This window comes from Echeneis naucrates, chromosome 4 (assembly GCF_900963305.1).
Source record: "Echeneis naucrates chromosome 4, fEcheNa1.1, whole genome shotgun sequence".
NCBI classification, from domain to species: domain Eukaryota; kingdom Metazoa; phylum Chordata; class Actinopteri; order Carangiformes; family Echeneidae; genus Echeneis; species Echeneis naucrates.
Genome location: NC_042514.1, coordinates 17,195,882 through 17,215,762, shown reverse-complemented (window position 1 = coordinate 17,215,762; position 19,881 = coordinate 17,195,882). Strand labels below are relative to the sequence as shown.

At 39.6% G+C, this 19,881-nt stretch overlaps 1 protein-coding gene across 1 annotated transcript; it reads left to right on the top strand.

The window, feature by feature from the left end:
* The first annotated feature begins 15,084 nt into the window (after positions 1 to 15,084).
* c4h1orf52 (chromosome 4 C1orf52 homolog) lies at positions 15,085 to 18,250 on the top strand. The gene is made up of 3 exons (XM_029500549.1): positions 15,085 to 15,375; positions 15,916 to 16,126; positions 16,604 to 18,250. Exons 1-3 carry the CDS (start codon positions 15,085 to 15,087, stop codon positions 16,756 to 16,758), a joined length of 657 nt encoding a protein of 218 aa, XP_029356409.1. The 3' UTR covers positions 16,759 to 18,250.
* Positions 18,251 to 19,881: the final 1,631 nt, after the last annotated feature.

Below are 19,881 nucleotides of genomic sequence, written 5' to 3'. Positions count from 1 at the left end.
TTCTGGGAGAACAAATGTGTTGAATTTGAACATTTTATTTATATATACAGTCTCAATGTCTTTGTTATTAGTAAAACTATCTATGCTTATGATTATAGAAAATGTAATGCAGTGTCTTCCAGTGTCTTATTACATCTATTGGTTGTAGTTTAGTTCTGTAGAAATGAGGCTGTCTCATTGAATGACCAGAAAAAAAAGTGTTTTTTCCTCATAATTTGGAACTTCTCCCCAGAGCTCCGTTGCTGTTATCAGCTCGGGTGGAAACTTTTACTGGACTCAACTTTGATTTATGACTCTTACAATGTTTCCTCAGGTAAACAGTTTCTGTGACAGTGTGGAAAACACACATTTTATAATATTTAGAAATACTTGAAGTACAATTTACAAACACTAAACTAAACTGGGCTGCACTCGGAAAATTGGAGTACAGTTTGGGTAGCTGGGTCCTGTTCCAGACAGAGCGTAGCTGTCAGAGAAGATCACACAGGTGCGCGAACAACAACAGGAGAAAAGAGTTGAAGTGCTGTACAACAACGACCTCGGTGGTGCTGGCAGACAACAGGGTCCATCAGTGCATGTCCCACTTTGGCTGGCGGAAGTGTCAGACTGGGGAAAGACTTCACTACCGCTCGCTGCCATCTCTGCCACACTTAAAGAGTGCCAAAAATATTTCACAGGTCGACTCTGACCGCAGGCCCATTTTTCCTTTTAAGTGAAGCCCACTTCACTCATTCTACATGATTATCATTCATCAAGGACGGTGCTTTGGGAAAGGGAATTTATCGACCCCTACGTTTTCACTGAACAACTCTGAATCCACAAATCTACCTGAAGAAGGACTAATGGCATATCAGCGCACAGATTCCAAGGTTGAGATTAAGATGTTTTAAACAGCCTATGGAGCGCTACTAGGTTTTTGTTTTTTGTTTTTTCAAATCATAAAGGTATGACACCTTTCATAACATCCAATTCAAGCATGACGGCTCTGAAGTAGGACCATCAGGTTGCAAGTGATGCTACTATAAGATTTGGGAAACAGAAACATTCCTGGGGCCTTTAGTGCTTCCTCTCCGGCTTTACAAATTCTCTTTGATTTTGCTTTAGCCTGCTCAACTATGAAGTCAGCGTTAGTTCCAAAAGCTTAGACAATCTAGAGGCTATTTTAAGCCAACACACATTTCTATGAATATACAGCGCACATCTGCTACACCAAATGGATTTCAACAAGCACTCTGAATGTTTGAAAATCTGTCTGGCACAAGTTTCAATGGAAGGTTTTTCAGTGAAAAGAGAAAATGCAGGAAACGGTAAAGCAGTTTTTTTGTACTTCACTGTCTCTGGGATGCATATCTCTCTACCTGCAGTTGTTGACAGTCTGTCTGAGGGAAATGCCAGCTCATCCTCCTCCAGTAAAGTGTCTTCACCTCTTCATATTACCTGTTCACGGAACGACAGCCATGTGGCCCATCTGTGAGGCCCAAGTGCATCCAATTAAAACTTCAAACAAAAACAATGAAAAACAGACTTACTATTTATTTTGTGGGAGAGCAAGCACACTAAAACAATACATTCTGAAGAAGATTAGAAACAACTGCAAAGAAAATTGTTACCAGTTTCAGCGGGGGAGGGGGGAGACATACATTTATTGCAACAGGAAAAGTTAATCCATTGTGATTCCTGGTTTCCACAGTCAAATCCCCAAGGGGAAGGGAGCAAGAAGGAACGCGAAGCGGACGAGATTGAACATCTTCAAACAAAAATTTCATATCATGAACTTTTAGCTGAAGTAGAAAGATCAATAAAAACTCTTTTTCCAATAGGATGGATTATTGGCATTTGCTGTCCTTCTTGAACTCAGTAAAATTTAATTCCAGAATTCCTAGCATAAATCCTTCAACTTGCAGTAATTGATTTTATTGCCACTTGATGGCAGCAGAAACAAACTGCAAATGAAATCTAGAAATATTATTGTGTTTCAGATTGATATCGTTAACTTCAAGAGACAACATCTATTATTTAGAGCTTTGTTTCTGGTCACCTGATGAATAGCAGTCCAATATAATTCATTCTTCTTTAAGCTCCATTTTTGGTCTCCACTCCCCCGCCACTGTGGAAGTGCTGAGAGTGAACCAAAAGAGTATTTATTTATTGCTGACAAAGCCAAAACAATGAGCTGAAAATGCTATAAAGCTCTGTAGAGCTGGGGGCAACTATCACTATGGGTAACCTCATTCACATCACACACATCCGTTTTATCCGTTGTTGATATGAAATGCTTCTAGCAGATTCTGAAATAAAATTGGCTCCCATGGATTCACAGGAAGAAGTCAGTGGAACATGCCTATCCATCAGCCGCCTTTGTCAACCTCCTCTGTCACCCAAAAGAACCTCATGCTTCCTGCCCTACAGCGTCTCTGTCCACTGGGTCAAAGCAAAGAGGTACCACTTGTCAACCGGAATGCTAGTTTAAAAGAAAAAAAAAAAATAGACAATGATCACTACCTCATGTGTTTGTTATCAATGTTGCAGCCAGGTTTGGTGTGGCTGACCTGTAGACTTCATCAGCATTACCTCATATGTACATGCTGCCCAGTCTGCCAGAAGCAGCGCTACATAGACATAAAAGAACACAGTCTTAGGTCACTTCTTGGACTAAAGTGGACATGAGATTACAAATTTCTGGCAGTGTGTCAGATGGCTGAAAGTACTCTATTCATACACTTTCTCAATGACCCTAAATCAGAGACATCTGGGAGAAAACGCTGATCTAGAATGAGGTTGAATGAAATGATTGGTGTGGACTGATAAGAGCTCCAAAATACGAAGACACTTAAATTGTTTAACCTACAAAAGCTTATTAAATATGTGCCTTGATTAACAGCACTGGGTTGTTGCTATGATTTGCAGTAGCTTCCTAAATCTACAGCAGTTGTTTTATCATTTTTAAGGCTAGTACTTCATACAAGTAAAGTACAAGTAATCTTGTTAAATCACTTTAAAGGATCTCTCTTTTAAAGGATAAGAAGAAAAAGAAGTTGTCAGATGATTACAGGTGGGGAAGAGGATTTTATTTATTTTTTATTTATTGGACTTTCCTCCAGTCTTTGATTTCTTTTTTTGTAAAGTCATGGATGTTTTTACTTCATTGGCCCAGTTAAACCGTCTGAGAAGTTTAAACTTGGAATCTTTAAGGGGGAGCTGTTAGTTATCAGATATAATGACATAAAAAACAGTAGGGGTCGTAGGTTAATAGTAGCATATATGAGAATAAAGTTGGCTCAAATCCTCAACTACAAGAGCCTCAAAAGTGTACTTCAGTCCACCGCTGAATTAGAGCCAACAATTCTCCCAGTGATGTGGTTCTAGTAAACAATAATGCCTTTCCCCTAAACACTCACTCACCCCCTGTGTTCAATAACTAGTGCCAGCGCTGCAGTTTTGTAAATGCACATGTAAATCCTGTCTGAATCGACAGGCGCCCAAGCCCAATCATTTAATGAATTTTGTCCTTTATACATTATATATAGCAGTCCCAAGTTTTTAATCAATCTGTCCCTTTATGACCTATTTAACATGTGCTGTGCACATAACTTTGCCCAATTTGAATTTTTCTTATTATCAACAAATGTCTTGAAAAAGCCAGTACCAACAAGAAACTGATCATGTTGCACATTATTGTCTGTTTTGTCAAAGCTGGATAATCACTGCTGTTTTATAAGGCTGTTAGTGGCTGACATGTTCCTTTGTTATCATGACTGTGGGCACTTATCAATCCCAGAGCAACAATGAGCAACAGAAATGAAAGGTTTCACAGATGCCTTTTAGTTAGTTAGCAAACAGGTGCTTCTTCTCTTCCTTGTACGTTGTTACTAACAACAAAATGACTGATTGTAGAATTTCAGACATTATACCTCAGTAGCCTCCTAAGAAGTTTTAATTTCAGGTGAAATCTATCCTAATATTTTTCCAACAAGACAAAAGATTTTTAGTTGTTGGAACTCCTTTAAAGTGTTCCGTCGCGTGTGACCCTGCGGGACACCTCGCTACCTGTCTTCATTCATTTCATGGAACGATAACTAGATTGTTTGAGCACATGCTGTCATTCTTCTTTCTAGAGTTGCAATTAAAACAGCATGGACATTTTCTCAGAAGACATCCTGTTGCAAAAATGAGTGTAAAGTATATAGCCGAGACGTCTAGACTGAGATACCCCTGGAGTTAAGAGTGTCATGACTCCCAGACTGTTTTGAGCAGACATGCTCTGCTGGACACAGGACAGGATGGAAACCCAAACATTAAACAGGCTGAGACAGAGGTTATGTCAGCTGCAGTTACATTATGTAATATGATCTATAAAGAGACAGAATTAATGCCCATAGTAACAGAATCCATTTTAAATGTCAAAATATAATGTTTATTAGTAGTCTTTTCTTTTATTCCTCTCTAAAAGGACTGGTAAATGTGTAGCTGTGGTGTGTAAAGTGATAATATTTTAGACATAATAGCACCTTGATGGCATCTTATTGTTGACCACATGTTATCCAGCTGTTCTGGAAAGCTATTTTTAGGGAATAGTTACAAATCTTGGGAAATGTATTTACTCACTTGCCAAGCATTAAATTAGAGGATCAACACTTGATCAACATTGATGTCTGAGCTCTCATTCCAAGGTTGGTAAAATGGTCCAAAACAACAAACTCTGTATTCACTGAAAATTCAGCTATTTCAAGTTCATCTGGCACTTGTCTCAAGACAAACTGAATAGAAGACGACTCTTCAGGAAAATTAATAAAGCCTGTCCATGTTAAGAGGAAAACAGCATAGTCAGTGACAATGTGCAACAGTGAATTGGAGGAAAAGAAGCTTTGTTGTTGATGAAGACAGTGATTGCATTAAGATCTGTGAACAATTTCCTCTAAATGAGTAGCCTGTGGCGTGACCTAAAAAAATATAATAAAACACACAGTGAAGACATCCTGCTATTATCTAAGCCCTCATGTTCTGTGAAGTGCCTGCTGGTAGATTTACAAACTGCTTTCTCTCTTGGAGAACACAAATGAAAATTAAAGCTAAATCACAGGGACTGCACCTAAATGGAACAATATGGCCATTTGAAAGATTGTCCTGTAATGAAAGGTACAAGGCTTTAATGTTTAAATCAATTTCTTATCATATTTTACTCATTTCCTTTGTGTTGTTTTTGTTGCCCCTCTTGTCGGTGAACTCTCCTTCTAGTGACTGACGTCTACTCTCACGTATCCATTCTAATTTCTCTGCATTTATTTAGGGCACAGATACAAGGAAACCTGATCTTGTTATTACCTGGGGCTATATCTGTTAAGCCCCATTGTTTTCCTCAAACAGAAATGGCTCCGGAACCAAGACAAATAAGGCACGCATTGCTGAGGAACACTTACCCAGAAATGGGTAAAACAAAGCAGGAAACTGGCAAGTATTCCCATTAGTAGGATGAGATTTAATCTTTTCAGCACCTTGGCCCATTTCTCTGAACAGCCACGGTATTTACTCTATTTGTATTGTTTTAGAGTGCCTTTTTCATGGCTTTGAGGAAAGGCAAATCATTTGTTGAAGGTTTGTTGTGAAAGGGATTGTGAAATCTAATGCAGCCGCCCTAACTGACCCTAACTGATCAGCATCACGCTGTACAGCAGCTTAAGTGCTTGTGAGGTTTGTGCTGCTGGAGTTTTTAACTAAGTTCTTTGAGTCCAACAGAGGGGCTCTGTGAATCTCCTGATCAAACACAAGCCTGACAACTGCCCTGATGTTCCTTCTAAGGTCAGGGTTAGGGTAACCTTAGAAGGAACATCAGCAGGCTACTTTCTCTTGTGATTGAAAAATTAAAGATTAAAATCTTCCAACAACGTCTCTCTAAACTTTTAAGAATTGAACGTTCACTTGCTACAGATTTAAAAGGTTAGTCTGAAAATTTTAAACTTAGTTCAGCTTGACTTTATCACAAGTTATAAGGGATTCCCATGACTGAGTGGTGACCGACTTTCGGCAAAAAGACACAGCCCAAAAATATGTCAGCATAAATCTCTCAAACACGACTGCAGGGCATGTGCTCACCAAAAAAACAAAACACAAAAACAGCCCACCAGTGGTCATTGTTCAGATGCCTAAAATAACTCTTGCTATGTTTCAATTTAGCTCACGGACCTCATGTGGATATGCGATTTATGACTGTTGTGTGTTTGTTTGTGTGACTGTTGTTTTTCTGTACACCACAGACTTCCTATAGGTAGGAGATCGGGTGGTTGGGTGGGCATAAAAACCACGTAACCATACAACTCAGAACACTCTAATGTCACCATAAGATGGTACAGTTAAGATAATATTGTTAAAGTTATCTGTCCTTTGCTCTTCATTGCACCAAAACAGACACTAAATGTTTTCTGGGAAAAGAGCCAGCAGTGCAAAAATGCCCATGTGGGTCAGTTTGGAAGACAACCTGTTTTATTTTATGCCATGAAGATCATTTTTAAAACCAGACTTGGAAGGAAATTTAAAAAGATCAAGATGATAACGCTTCACACACATCATTTCCTCGCTGTTTCCTCAGAACAGTTTGGATACAAAAAGCCAACGCTTAAAATGTCAAAGAACATGTGATGAGAGCAGCCAACATCTTTTTAACAGTTCGGGTCAATGCTAAACCTTTCGAGAATGTTGGTGTGAAAAGATGTCCCCCCTCTTTCCATGCTGTCTTGTGCTGATCGTACTCCTTCAAAAAGTCCAGGTCAACAGGACACCATCTGCACGTTGGAAACAGGGTCAAACAGACACCTGCTGCCAAGACAAGCAGCCGTGTAACTGACAGGCGTTAACACTCCTGTAACTACACTGCTAAGCTGTGTTAAATACGCTGCACTGCGTTGCGGTGCAGAGCTGCCCCGCTGCCTAAATCTCACTGCATCCAAACCCATCTGCAGGCCTTGATTAGCACTCCCATCTTCTGCCCTCTTGCTCCTCACTGTCCCCCTCCCTGCTCATCTCATTTCACACTAAACAAAGTCGCGGCAGGGTCCAATGGCTGGAACCCCCTCTCTCTTATCACCTCACAGTTGGAACCAGTGGCTGGGTTGACGAACTTGGCTGGAAGGAATCTGCAGGCTGCTCCACTTGACTGAACAGAGCTAATGAGTCAGAAAATCCCACAGCCGGGGCTCCAGGGTTCACCATGGGTACTTGGGGAAACAGGTAGTTCAAGCATATAGGGGTGAAGATAAGGTGTGTTTGGTTGAATTTGTAGGTTACCAAAGAAGTAGAACAAAAAGTAAAAACTGGAGACATGAGCCGTTTCGACTTCAGGGACTCCAAGGAGCGGTAGGTGAAGAAGGAGGAGAAGGAGTGGCATGTGTCTGGATGATGGAGGGATTACCCCTTTGATCTGTAAACCATGTCTCCACAGTTGAGGCTGAGGGACCTCTCCTTTTAGCCAGGTGCACTGTGCTCATCAGTCCACTGCCAATCCCTCACCAAGCTGGCCCCAAGGTGTGAAATGTGCCCCCCAATCCCTTTCCTGCATGCCCCATCACACAGGAGACCTACAGCAGAAGGACTGGCACGGGAACAGACAGTAACATTCAGAGGGTTGCATACATGGCCACCGCAGACGCAGAAGAATTATTCAATACTTAAAGGAATAGCTTGACACTTCTCTTCTAGATAGCCAGCAAAAAGGGAAATGTTCTATTAGAAACTATTAGTGTAACAGTTTTTCTTGTTTGCCAGCTACTTCAAAAACATCACAGCTCATGTGTTTTTGGCTGCCACACACTCAAAACAAACAAACAAAAAAAAAAAAGAAATCTCAGTCGGATTGAAAGGTGAGCTTTTCCTATTCCAAGACAACAAGCTGTTAGCATTTACGCTGGATCAAAGCTGCATAGCTGGATGATGCCGCCACAGCCATAACAAAGTGACCTTATAAACCCCAGTGGGGCAGTATAACATGTCTAAAAGCCTCAAATACTTAGACACTTTAAGAGACTTCACAAGAATAAACTTTGCTCCTTTAAAGCATCCTTGAGTATTGTTAAAAGCACTCTAAAAGTAAAATATATTACTCTTAGTATTATTAGAACTGAGATGAATGACATACCTGTGTTTTGACATTTTTGACCTAAGATGATCAGTCTAAAGTCAGCAAAATCAAAACTAACATTCACACACTAAATAATAACTCACGATCACTTTAAATATGAAAAATCCATTTTCACTTCTTTCAAAAGAAATTTCATACCAGAAAAATACACATTATGAAATAAAAGGAAAACAGCTTTAGTCCTAGAGTGAGTCAAAGGAATGGACACTCTTTGTTGATGTAGACAGATCACATTAAGATCTGTGAATAATTTCCTCTAACTGAGTCAACGGTGGCATGAGTTGGGTTATGCTGTTCATAGTTTTCTATTCTGCTATTCTTGTATATCTCTTTAAACTGGACTTTGCTGTTCTGCCTATTTTTAGGACTTTTTTTTGCCACTAAGAAGAAACAAATAGCTTTTATGTTTCCATAAACAGAGTTCTTTGTTCAGAGGATGTTTTCTCTTTTGGAGAGCTTTCTCATGGATTAGTAGCTACAAACTCGAGACAGCTTTGTGTGTTGTTTGAAAACTTGAATAAAGTGAGTGATGGACAAGTTCCAAGTACAGGATTTGTCTTAAAGACTTTTCAATTCTCAATTGAAGAGCACTGCAATTTTACTGACTCAAACCATCAGACTACTATTCCCTTCCTCCTCCTTGGCTGTTTTCTGCTGATGATTGGCAGACTGAGCTGGATGGGCCCATTTGAATTATGCCTTCGTAGAGTGGATGTCACTGGCGTCAGCTCAAAGCATTCCTCTGTGACATGTGCAGAACATACAGACAGGGAGGCTTTTCCCTGCAGTGGCCAACCTGTTTTGCAGACAGCCTTGAGTCTCATCTACAAGGTCATGCAGGCTCTCTTGTCTGTCTCTGTTTATTTTTGTGCCTCCTCAACTCCAGTGTAAGTTTCTATCTTGTCTGTTAGAAAGGGATTTGGCTTGTAATGAATGAAGCACTAAGGCACACATTGGTTTTTGAGCGGGCCTGCTGTACTCGTGTCTGTCAGCAAAATCTCCAGGCTGTCCTTCCTTCAGTTACCTTCCCCAAAAAAATATTGTAACTCTCAAAGAACATCTACAGCTGGAAAAGAAAAACAAACACCAAATGTCACATGTTTTCTGGAATCCATACAGACAACGCAGTCGGACAGCCACAAAGAGCTTTGCTGGGAAAATGGATAGCCAGCAGCTAAAAGATGCAATGTGGACTGTCACAGCCTGCAGACAGATTGTCTGACAACACAGATGCAAAATTGGAATGAAGAGTACCAACATAAGAGGAAGAAACCACAATGAAGACTCTTTTGAGAATCTCATATGGTTACACTTCATAAGCTGTGAATGATTCATATAAGACACTTTAGTCAGTGAGATTTGGTTGGTTTTTTTTTTTTAACATGTTTTAACACAATTGAACATGCATACAACATAATTGAAAAAAGACCCTATACAATTTAAATTTATTATCCTATGCTGTAGAGCAGTGCACCCACTCTCCACATACTCACTGACTGCTCCTTTTCGAGTTGCACGTTTGTTTGAATCAACTTCTCAGCGCACAGTTATGATAATGGTGGGCGGTGTCTGCATGGGCATGTTGTTGAGGTTGCAGAAGAAGGAACAGTGAAAATCAAAGCATCAGGAAGGGCACAAGGTTGAGTGTGCTGTGTGTGCTTAGCCCACAGCCATCTACACCGCAGGACACCATAGAACATGTGATGGGGATGATCACCCTAAACAACCCCCCCGCCCACACCACACCTCACCCCTCTCACTGGCAAACTGTCCTTTTGACCCAGATGTCCCACACCTTTTCACATCCACCCCCTCCTTTTTTCACATGAATTTTTTTTTTTTCTCTTGCTCTCTCACTTTCTCTTCTCTTGCCACATCAGTTGGATCCCTTTCCGGCCTCCAGCCATGAGCCCCAACAGGCTGTGGTGCAAACAGAGCCTCGAGTTAATGCAATGAGCCAAAGAATGCCACCTCGTAGGTTTGAAATCGCACTGAGTGTTAAGTGACCAGAGAAAACAGTGGTGGAGGGTTTGTGTGTTCTTGCCTGTGTGGCACAAATGGATACAGAAAGAAAGGAAGGAAAAGCAGAGGAATGGGGGACAGCAGTCAGAGGGGGCCAAAAAGAAAACATTTGGAATAGTAGAGAAGGCGAGGGGGAGTGAGTATCCCAATTTTTATAAATGCATGTACCCTGAGCATGTATAAATATAAAAATGCATGTTTCGACATGATTGCCGCCTCTTCACTTCCAGCTTAAACAGCTGCGTCTGTTTTTTTCCTCTCAGGAAAAAAAGTCATGACACCACATGTTATTTCCACCTCAACTGTTTTAAAGGTAATCACATTGGACCACAAATGGAAAAAAAAGATAAAAGAAAGAGGACAGATATATAGCAAGTAATGCTGGAAGAGAATGTGAGCATGAATATTTGATTTACCGCTTTGACAGCTGAAGATGATCTTTTTTATTATGTTTATCCTGTTCAGCACCATAATGCTGTAGAGCTATATATTAAGACTGCATTACGTAATACATCTTTACTGCACTGGCTGTATCATGATATGTTTATTAGTTGCTCTTTTCCCGGCTGTGCAGAAACAAGATGAGTCTTGCAATCTTCGTTAAGCGTGTTAGCATGCTAACAGTTGAAAAATAGAAGCAGCTGTGGCTGAGGGGGATGCATGTAGTATGTAGTCATAAACCAAAGTATCCAACAAAGTAAAAATTAAAATTCTGACCTGATGGTAGTGCTAAATTTAGGGGATTCCAATATTCAGTGGCATTTTATTAAATATTTTGTGTTATTGCGAAAATGTTTACATGCTGGCAGGCGCAAGGTCAGAGGATCACGAAAGTGAATGAGACATATGTGTTGGTGAAAGCAAACGTTTGTACAAATTTTATAGCAATTCATATAACAGTTGTTAGCATGGCTCAAGAAGAGGCCTGCCTGTTTGATCATAAGCCAAGCTAAAAGCAAACACACTTTCACATCCAGTCGATTTCCTGCTGTCACTATCAAGCACAGTTTCTGAGGCTTTCATGATACAGATAACAGGTGACATTTTTTAAGGGTCATGAGACAGACAAGACATTGGTATTGGCATCCTAGTAATATTAACTTTACATCCAGTACTATATAAACGGCTTGCATACAACTGAATTCAGATTTCACTTTGTTGTCCACAAAATGAAAATAAAAATCTCCTTGCAGCTTCTTCAAACTTTATTTGTTGATTATTTTGTGCAATATTGATTGGGATCTGAAAAAACTTCATAAAATTAAGCATTAGCAAAGCTTGAGGTCAAAGGTCACCAAAGTTGCATTCGGCAGATTTTAGGTTGAAATTATAGCAACATCACAGTGATTTTGACCGTAACAGATTATTTGAATAAGCAGTCACCAGGCTGATATGATAGCTATGATCGGGCCTTGGTGACAACACCTGGATTGTACCAAGACAAGTTGCAACAAACTATCACAAAGGTGTATGCCCTGCATTGTATCCGGTGTATAAAAACAGCACAAACACTTCCATCTGGATTTTATGACCACATCACCAAACCAATTTTATATTCTCCAGGTGCTCTTTTGTAACTTCAAGATGCTGATCAGGGATATAATTATGTTAAATGTAAACAGGATTTGTACAATTTAAAATCCAAAATGCTCTGAATCACCCTTGCCATTTGCCTTTAGATGGACACAAACCAGTGATAAAATCTAAATATGATTCATTTTGAAAATTAATATGAAAAAAAAAATATAGAGTTTGCTCAAATTTAACTGTAAAAATGTTAAACAGTGAAAAACAAGTGGCCATTACTCAACCCTAAAACAGGATGAACCACCCACCTCTCTGCTGTCTCAGATATGTCTTGATTTTAAGCCTATGCATACAATAAAGACATCCCAAATATTATCAAAAGCTACTGTGGATTAAACAGACACATTGCGAGGTGTGGCTTTTCACCTCAGTGGGGAATTTCTCACATCATGGTCAGCCTCAGTGGAAATCGAAGAAAGCCAGAGGATGAGCCCATTTCTTTTTCAGAGTACATGCATCTCCAAGCTGGTCCATAGCCAATAAAAAGATTGTAAATCCAACATGCATTCAACAGAAAGTCTTCAGCTAATAAAAAATTGAGCTTTATGCTATCCTAATACTGTATCTGTCTATAAGATTTCTGACTCTAAAATTATATATGCCTAAAAAAAAAAGACAACGGGAAAGACAAAATGTGTTTTGTTTAGCCTCAGGAAACACGGGGAATATCTATCTTAACTCCAGAAGTTGGAAACAAAATACTCTCCTCCCTTTTTATAAACTTTATATTCAGGTTCAAAGCAGGGTAAATTAAATCTTACTTCAGTACTATTATGGTTAATCTTGCGGCAATTTGTCTACAGTCTTTTGCAGTGGTGCGTTTGTCATTAGTATTGAATTATGCAACATATGCCTTGACATATTTTATTGTTCTGTCTTCCCTAGCTGATAAAGTGTTGTTTAAGGGGTTAGAGGTTTTGTTGTTTTAATCTGATCTATTTTATTCCTGTTAAGTGTCTGTTTTTATTACTTGTGCATACTCAGGTAAATTAATTGCAGTACAGCTAAGCAGTAAGAACCGAAGGCCAAGGGCAATCGCTGGGAGTTTGATTCCAGTAATTTATAGCTGTATATAGACAGTTTATTGGTATATTTCAGGATTTGTTGAAAGAACTTCCATCATACAGCGAAGGGGCTTCGGTAAGTCTCTTTTTGGTGAGAAAAAAAATGGAACATCGTACTCATGTGAGTACTAAAATAGAGACACTTTGGAGAGGCGAAATTGGCTGTGTAAGTTCAACATTCTTCCTTTACCATTCTGTCAAGCAGCTGTCAAAAACAGAATATCTATGTATGTGATTCAGCGGTCTTTGGCTCGTTTAAAACTTACAACTTGACATCTTATCATTACAAATGGGATGATAAGTGTAAAAACTCCACTGGGCATAAATGCAGGTTGTAAAAGCATGAAATGTATCCCAACGGTCACACCAACTCTTAGCTCACTAATGTTCCCAGAATCTTTTTTAAAGATTTCTGTTAGCAGAAATGCTCACCTAGTCAATATTATATCAAAACTGTGTGACAGAACCTGCTACTTGTATTTCACAGATATCATCATCATTTCATAGCATAAAAAAATTACAAGATGTGTTTTTTCTTTATTGTTATTACTATTTTTACTATTTTAACAGTTACTAAAATAATGTTCAAAGGTGGATGTGAAGATGCCGTCAAAAGTGATTAAACAATCAGTCACCACAGAGTTTTTCAGCCCCATGTTAAACACTGTTTTCATGTACATTAACCTTCCCCCTTTTGATCTGTTTTTACTGCACTTCCAGTAAATCTCTGTGCAGATCTGATCTTCTGCCACCTAAAAATCCCAGAACACACCATTTGGAGCGTATGAATTGTCATTATAAATCACACATGTAAATCACAGAGAAAGAAGCAGGGAATGTAGTATATTTGGTAGATTTACGTGCCCTTGTCTACCTAGTGCACTTTAGTAGGTGTTTGACCTGTGCACAAGGGCACGGGCTGGCCCCTCTTAGTCTAGCTGATGTTAAAAAAAAAAAAAAAAAAAAAGGAATACTTTTATGCACAGGTATTTGGAATAGCTAATAATCCTCCTGAGAGGTAATGTGACAGGAAGGAACAGGAGGTCTAAACTTTTTTCATTTAGAAGGTGGTTTTAGAGGAGTGATCGGATGCTACGGGAATGAAATGCTAATCCTGACTGGGTGCCCGGTCTACCTTCAAGGGGTAAATGTAAGTTATTTATTATGAAAAGAATTGCTGACTCAGACAAATTGGTCTATAAAACTTCCAGTTGAAGTGGCTCTTTATCTACAGTTGCAATGCTTAGTCCCTTTTTTCCCCACAGGCTGCTTTGTTGTTTCATTGGTGTAGCTATACTGCACTCTAGTGGACTGAAGGTGGGGACATATTTGCTCTCTTGTGACTTCCAAAACCAAACATTTCTTTGTTCTGTCATGATCCACATGCTGATGGTCTGCATTGGCCCAAAAGTTTCCCTCGGTTTTTCTCAGCGTTGTCTTGATATGTGCCTGTCCTGCTGCAGCAGCATAAATACCCTGATTCCTGCAAAATACTTGGAAGTTACACCATAAGTGAACACAAACGCTCACTCAGGCGGTGGATGGTTGTGCAGTGAAGTACAAACCATTTGTCTCACAGTAATAGTAGCAGCTGTGATAATATTATCAGTAGTATTAATAGACGAGTATTGCTGATAATCAGAGGTGACAAAAGTACTCATATTCTGTACTTGAGTAGAAGTACAGATACATGTGTAAAAAAAAAATACTCTGGTAAAAGTAGAAGTACTGATTCAACTCTTTTACTCGAGTAAAAGTAAGAAAGTGCAGTCTCTGAAATGTACTTTCAAAGTAAAAGTAAAAAGTATAAAAGGTTTTTATCCCGTGAATGAAACACAACACATCCTTTGATAATTTCTGCTCCAGTACAAGTTCTCTGTCCCTCACGTCTTTTACGTATGCTTGTACGTCATTTCGTCATCTGTGGAGGTTTAAAAAAAAAAAGAAAAAGAAAAAGTAACGAGGCTGTTTTTTAGAATGTAAGGAGTAGAAAGTACATATATTTGTGTATAAATGTGGGGAATGCAGGTAGTAGTAGACTAATGCTGGCAGAAATAACAGAACAAACAACAGTAGAGTTTTTACTGTCTGCTCCTTTAATGAAAAAGGTTTTACGACAATCGTCACGACGTGACTTGCGGGCTTTACGTCTGTTTAGGAGGCTGATTCAAAATGGAGTAGAGTCTACAGCTAGGAAATCTACCGGAGCAGTTCAGTTTTCATCCGTACCTGGTTTTTATTCTACCGGAGGTCGGCTCGTCGAAAAGCAAGAACCACGGCACAATGTCCGAGGAGAAGAAGTCAGGCTCCCTGGGTTTCTTTTCCAGCTACGACGATTTGAGCGACAGCAGCGACTCCGACGAAGAGGGAGACGGACGGAAGAAGAAGCCGGCGACAGAAGCTCCGGGCGGCGGAGCGGAGTCCTCCCAGCGGGGGACCAAACGGGCGGCCGGCGGAGCCGCTCTGCCCCGGCCCGACGAGCTCTTCAGCTCCGTGTCCAAGCCCGCTTTCCTCTACAATCCGCTCAATAAGCAGATAGACTGGGACAGCCTGACGGTCAAAGCTCCCGAGGAGGTAAAGATCCGAAGCCTTCCTTCCCACAGACTTTCACTGTCTTCCCCTGTACACACCACCGCAGAGATTAGCCAGCTTCTCCCCTCTTTGGTTTGGTGAGCCACTCACCCACTGATTCATAAGAAATGAAGGGGAATCATACTTTTGAGAGTTATTTAGTTCTCCAAATTATTTCGGAGCGAGAATTCACCAGAAGCGGCCTCTCAAATGTTGATATGTATCATCATGTTTTCTATCCTCGTAAAATCAGTAGATTTAGACTGTTTTTAAGAAAAAAATTTGTAAAGATTAGTAAAGTAAAAATCTATAATTATTTTAAACTGCCATATATGATACTGTGATAGACAGTACGGTATACACTGCAGTTAATGAGATTTCAGTGTACAGCTTGAGTATTGTCTGTGTTGGACTACATATGGGGTGGGGATAGGGACAGAGGGAGTTAAAGCATATACGAAAAATCATCAATCCTGCCCCTTCACAAGGGAATTAAAAGAAAGGTGTCAGATTTCCAAACTCTTTCTCGTCTGTTACATGAAGCCGGCCAGAGAGTTTAAGCCGTGGAAGACAAATGCTGTGCCCCCTCCTGAAAGCTACACAGCAGAGCCGGAGAAGAAGAAGGGACCGCCTCCAGGTATGGACATGGCAATTAAGTGGTCCAATGTGTATGAAGACAACGGGGAAGACGCGCCACAGCCTTACACTGGCAAGGCCCGGTTCCTTCCTGCAGAGGAGCAACCATTAGACTCAGGTTCGTATGCAAAATACACTGCCTTATTTGTATGGGGGGGACAATAAAACGGATGAAATGATCATCCGTTTCAACCTCCCCACTATTTTAACAAAATGTGTTTGAATGTATCACACAACGCCAAGAAACTGGTGATATGTTTGACTTGCTGGCCATAGTTGTATATGAACTATACCAGGTAATCCACAGATTCAAGTAAAGCTACAAATAGTTGTCTGGATGCTTGGTCTTATCCCAAAGACAATTTTATAGGGACCTAACGATGCACTCATTGTGGTGGAAAATAGATATTGGGGTCGACAGAATTACACCCAAAGTAAACCCACATTCCATTTTCTGCTTTGAATTGTCTCATGTTATGTCTTAAGTTGTTCACTGTGGAGTAATGAAAAAAAAAACAACAACAACATTATTATTTCCCAATTCTCCTTCCCCAAAAATCCTCCAACCAACCATTTTCACTCATCTGGCGATCAGATGAGGAATCAAAGACACCCGCTGTCTCTGCCAAGAAAAGTCGAGTAGAGACCTTCCAGCAGAAGGAGAAGAGGAAGAGGGATTTGGGACAAGCCACCTCTGACAAGAACTTTGTAGAGGAGGAGAAAAGGATCCTCAGACAAAAGGTTGAGTGAGGTCTAAGCTGCCTGGAAAACACACCAGTGGCACACTGGTTAAATAGATGGTTTGCAAAATTTTACCAATGTGTTAATGTTATTTGTAATATTTGTAGTGGATGTTCTGCTTTCAATTCAGCATGCCTGAAAAACATCATAGCTTTATGGGAGAATGTCTTATCAAGCAAATAGGATATGAGAGTGTCCATGCAAAAATTGCCACCTAAGATTTTGGCAAAACCCTGCTGACTAATTTAAAAGTTAAAGGAAAATTCATGAATTTTGCTTTTTCCTTTATCCTTTATCCTCCATCCTTTATTATTTATTTCCCAGCTCATTTTCTTGGATAAGCAGTTAGGGCTATCACTAGATTAAGTTGTAGATCATGTAGAGAGCACTGGGCATTAACCAAACACACAATCAGGCAGATTTGGCCCCAGTCTGCTATCATTGTTTTTACTTCAGAATAAGTAGTTTGGACTGGTCGAAATGGTAAATTGATTTGTGTTTAAACGCTGCAATTTTCCTATTAGTGAGCATGTATCCAACTAGTTTGGTCATTTTGCGTTGTCTCTCGTTGGAATTACTCAAAAAAACAATGACATGGTGTGACATTTTTCTTGGCTCTGTGTTAGTGGTCTGTCTTGTGTGTATTGAATGTCTGTTTACCATTGATCTATGACTTGGCTTGTGTTAATAGAGTGACTTTCCCTCAAAAATGCGATTATGACAGTGAATACGTTTGAAATAGGCCCTTTTTGCAGCACACATTTTGATTTGAGACTGTAGGAAAAAGCCAAGTTGTTATTAATAACATTCAAAATGAGCTGTTCTTTTGAAATATTCCACTGTATCATGTCAGTGTCACAGGCTTGTGCCGTACCAGGATCCTGAAACCAAAATAGCTAAATGGAACCCCACAATTATTAGTTTTATTATTTTCAGGCATGACTGTATGTGCTCATGGATAAAGGTGTGTGATAATGGTCACACAGGGTTTAGTTTTCACCTGTATCCTTCCTGAAGTGACATGCCAAAATGTGTTCTGAGAAAATGGTCTTTCAACAAGTGCTTGTCCTTCCTTCTTCTGGGCATTAGATGGCAGCCTTCAGCTTTACTAGAATTCACTCCCTTCATGTTGATGGCTAAGTCTGCTGTAGTCTGTAAATGTTGGCCACCTGAACCACAACCAGGGTTGTGCTTATGGAGTGCTGATCTTCGATTCGGAAGTTTGTCTCATCTCAGTTCTCTTGAGATACTTGATACATACAGACAGTTTAGTCAGTCTCATGTAGCTAGTATTACAACACTTTGTATGTATTCTGAAATAAAACAAAATCAACATCCTGTATATTTAGTATTATTACTGAAGATTTATTGCAATATTGTTCTGTTTTATGTTTCTGTGCCCTCATTCAGTGTAAACAGTTAAATAGAAAGGATTTTCTATGCTTGTTTCCAGTCAAAGCATTCATCATAAAACACAGGCAATAAAAAAATATTTCACTTGAGAAAATCTCAATGTATGTCTCACATTCATTGAAAGCACGTTCTAAAATTATCATTGTTATTATTATTGTTATTAACAATTAAAATTGTTATTATTATTGTTAGAATCTGACCATATATTTCCAGAGGCATTTGTTCACTGTATGAGTTTATTGGTGCAATTACAATTGCTTTCCAAGCAACTGGGGAAAAAAAAAATCCCAAAAGTTTGCACTTTGCAGCAGGTAGGTGATCAGAGGAATTCCTGGCCTATCTATCATCACGGTTAGACATGAAATAGTGGTAAATATGCTTCTGATAAAATTCCAGCCTCCAGGTATGTGCCTGGCCTTGTCTGAAACACGTACCTGGTCCTGTGCAGCAGCGGACTGATTTTATCGGCCATGTTTACGAACAAATAATAATTCTTCCTGTACTGATTGCAGTCTGTGAGTTTTGAAGCATCTGTCTTCTTGTCAGTCCTCTAACTGTAGATTTCCCAGAAAAGTAATGTTTTCCAAAGCGCTTTTCTTAGAATCGCGTGACTCTTAAATTCCAGCTTTTATGTTGTGTCAAGTTGTTACTATCTCCTTGGACTGGTGCCTCTTGTAGTGATTTTAGATCATGTTGGCGGAGGAAAACATTCTTATCGTCACACATGACTGACTTTATCTTCATCTCATTAGAGAAAACATCTTCATCTCACTATGTTGCCTTGGCATATATACAGTGTCAGTCATGTAAGTCCCAATCAGGCTCTGGTAAATCAGAACCATTAAAATGAAAAACCTCTATATGAAATCTAATATTTTTTGATCACCATGTGGATCTAAACAACTGCAACTTATTAACTGCATTGAAAAAGTCAGCCAGTAACTCAGAGAAGTCCGTCACACTAACCATTTATCACTGTGACATATTTAATGGCGGGTCAAGACCTCATAATGGCCATTGAGCTCAGGGACCTTCACTGAGCTGGCTGCTTACAGCTGCTAGTATCTGACTTATGACATTTTCACACAGTCAGCGCAATGTCACAGTTTGTATGTAAATTAAGTTGTGGTTGTGTTGTGTGCGGGGACAAGATGCAGAATCTGCAGCGATTCCAGCTTGAAGACACAGCAATGCTTTGAATTGATACCAGGTTCATTGCGTTAGATTAGCTTGTTAGTATACTGTTACTGATTTAAGTTAGCTCTTAACACTAAGACACCCCCTTAACACCCAAAGATCCTTTCAGTGTTTTAGAAGTGTTTTTTTTTTTTTTTGAGCAAACCTTTTTTTAAACTGGTAAATGAAAAGTCAGAGAATGTTCAATGTCAGTAGACTTCCTCCTTAAGCGACCATGAATGCTGCGTTGGCATGCTGTGAATGTTGTATCAAGATATTTCATTCATGCAAAGAATAGAAATAGACTAGAAATAGAAAATGTTAACCTCATGATAGCAGAAGAGGGAAATTCACTCTGAATGATTCTCTACAGGCTGGAATGACCATTTATTGAACCAAAATAAGAAATTCTGAATTTATCTTGTTGCATACACTCTGTGTTGATGTAGGATGCTGGTTTCATGTCAGCACATTCAATGGCTTGTTGACTTCATCTTCATTCATTCTTGGATGTTTTCTAGAGGCAAACAGTTGCTTTTCACA

Excerpts from the sequence above, each read along its gene's own strand:
- c4h1orf52 (XM_029500549.1), top strand. The coding sequence starts at position 15,085 with ATGTCCGAGGAGAAGAAGTCAGGCTCCCTGGGTTTCTTTTCCAGCTAC. Across the intron at positions 15,376-15,915 it reads CGGTCAAAGCTCCCGAGGAG|CCGGCCAGAGAGTTTAAGCC; the intron begins GTAAAGATCCGA and ends TGTTACATGAAG. Across the intron at positions 16,127-16,603 it reads GGAGCAACCATTAGACTCAG|ATGAGGAATCAAAGACACCC; the intron begins GTTCGTATGCAA and ends TCTGGCGATCAG.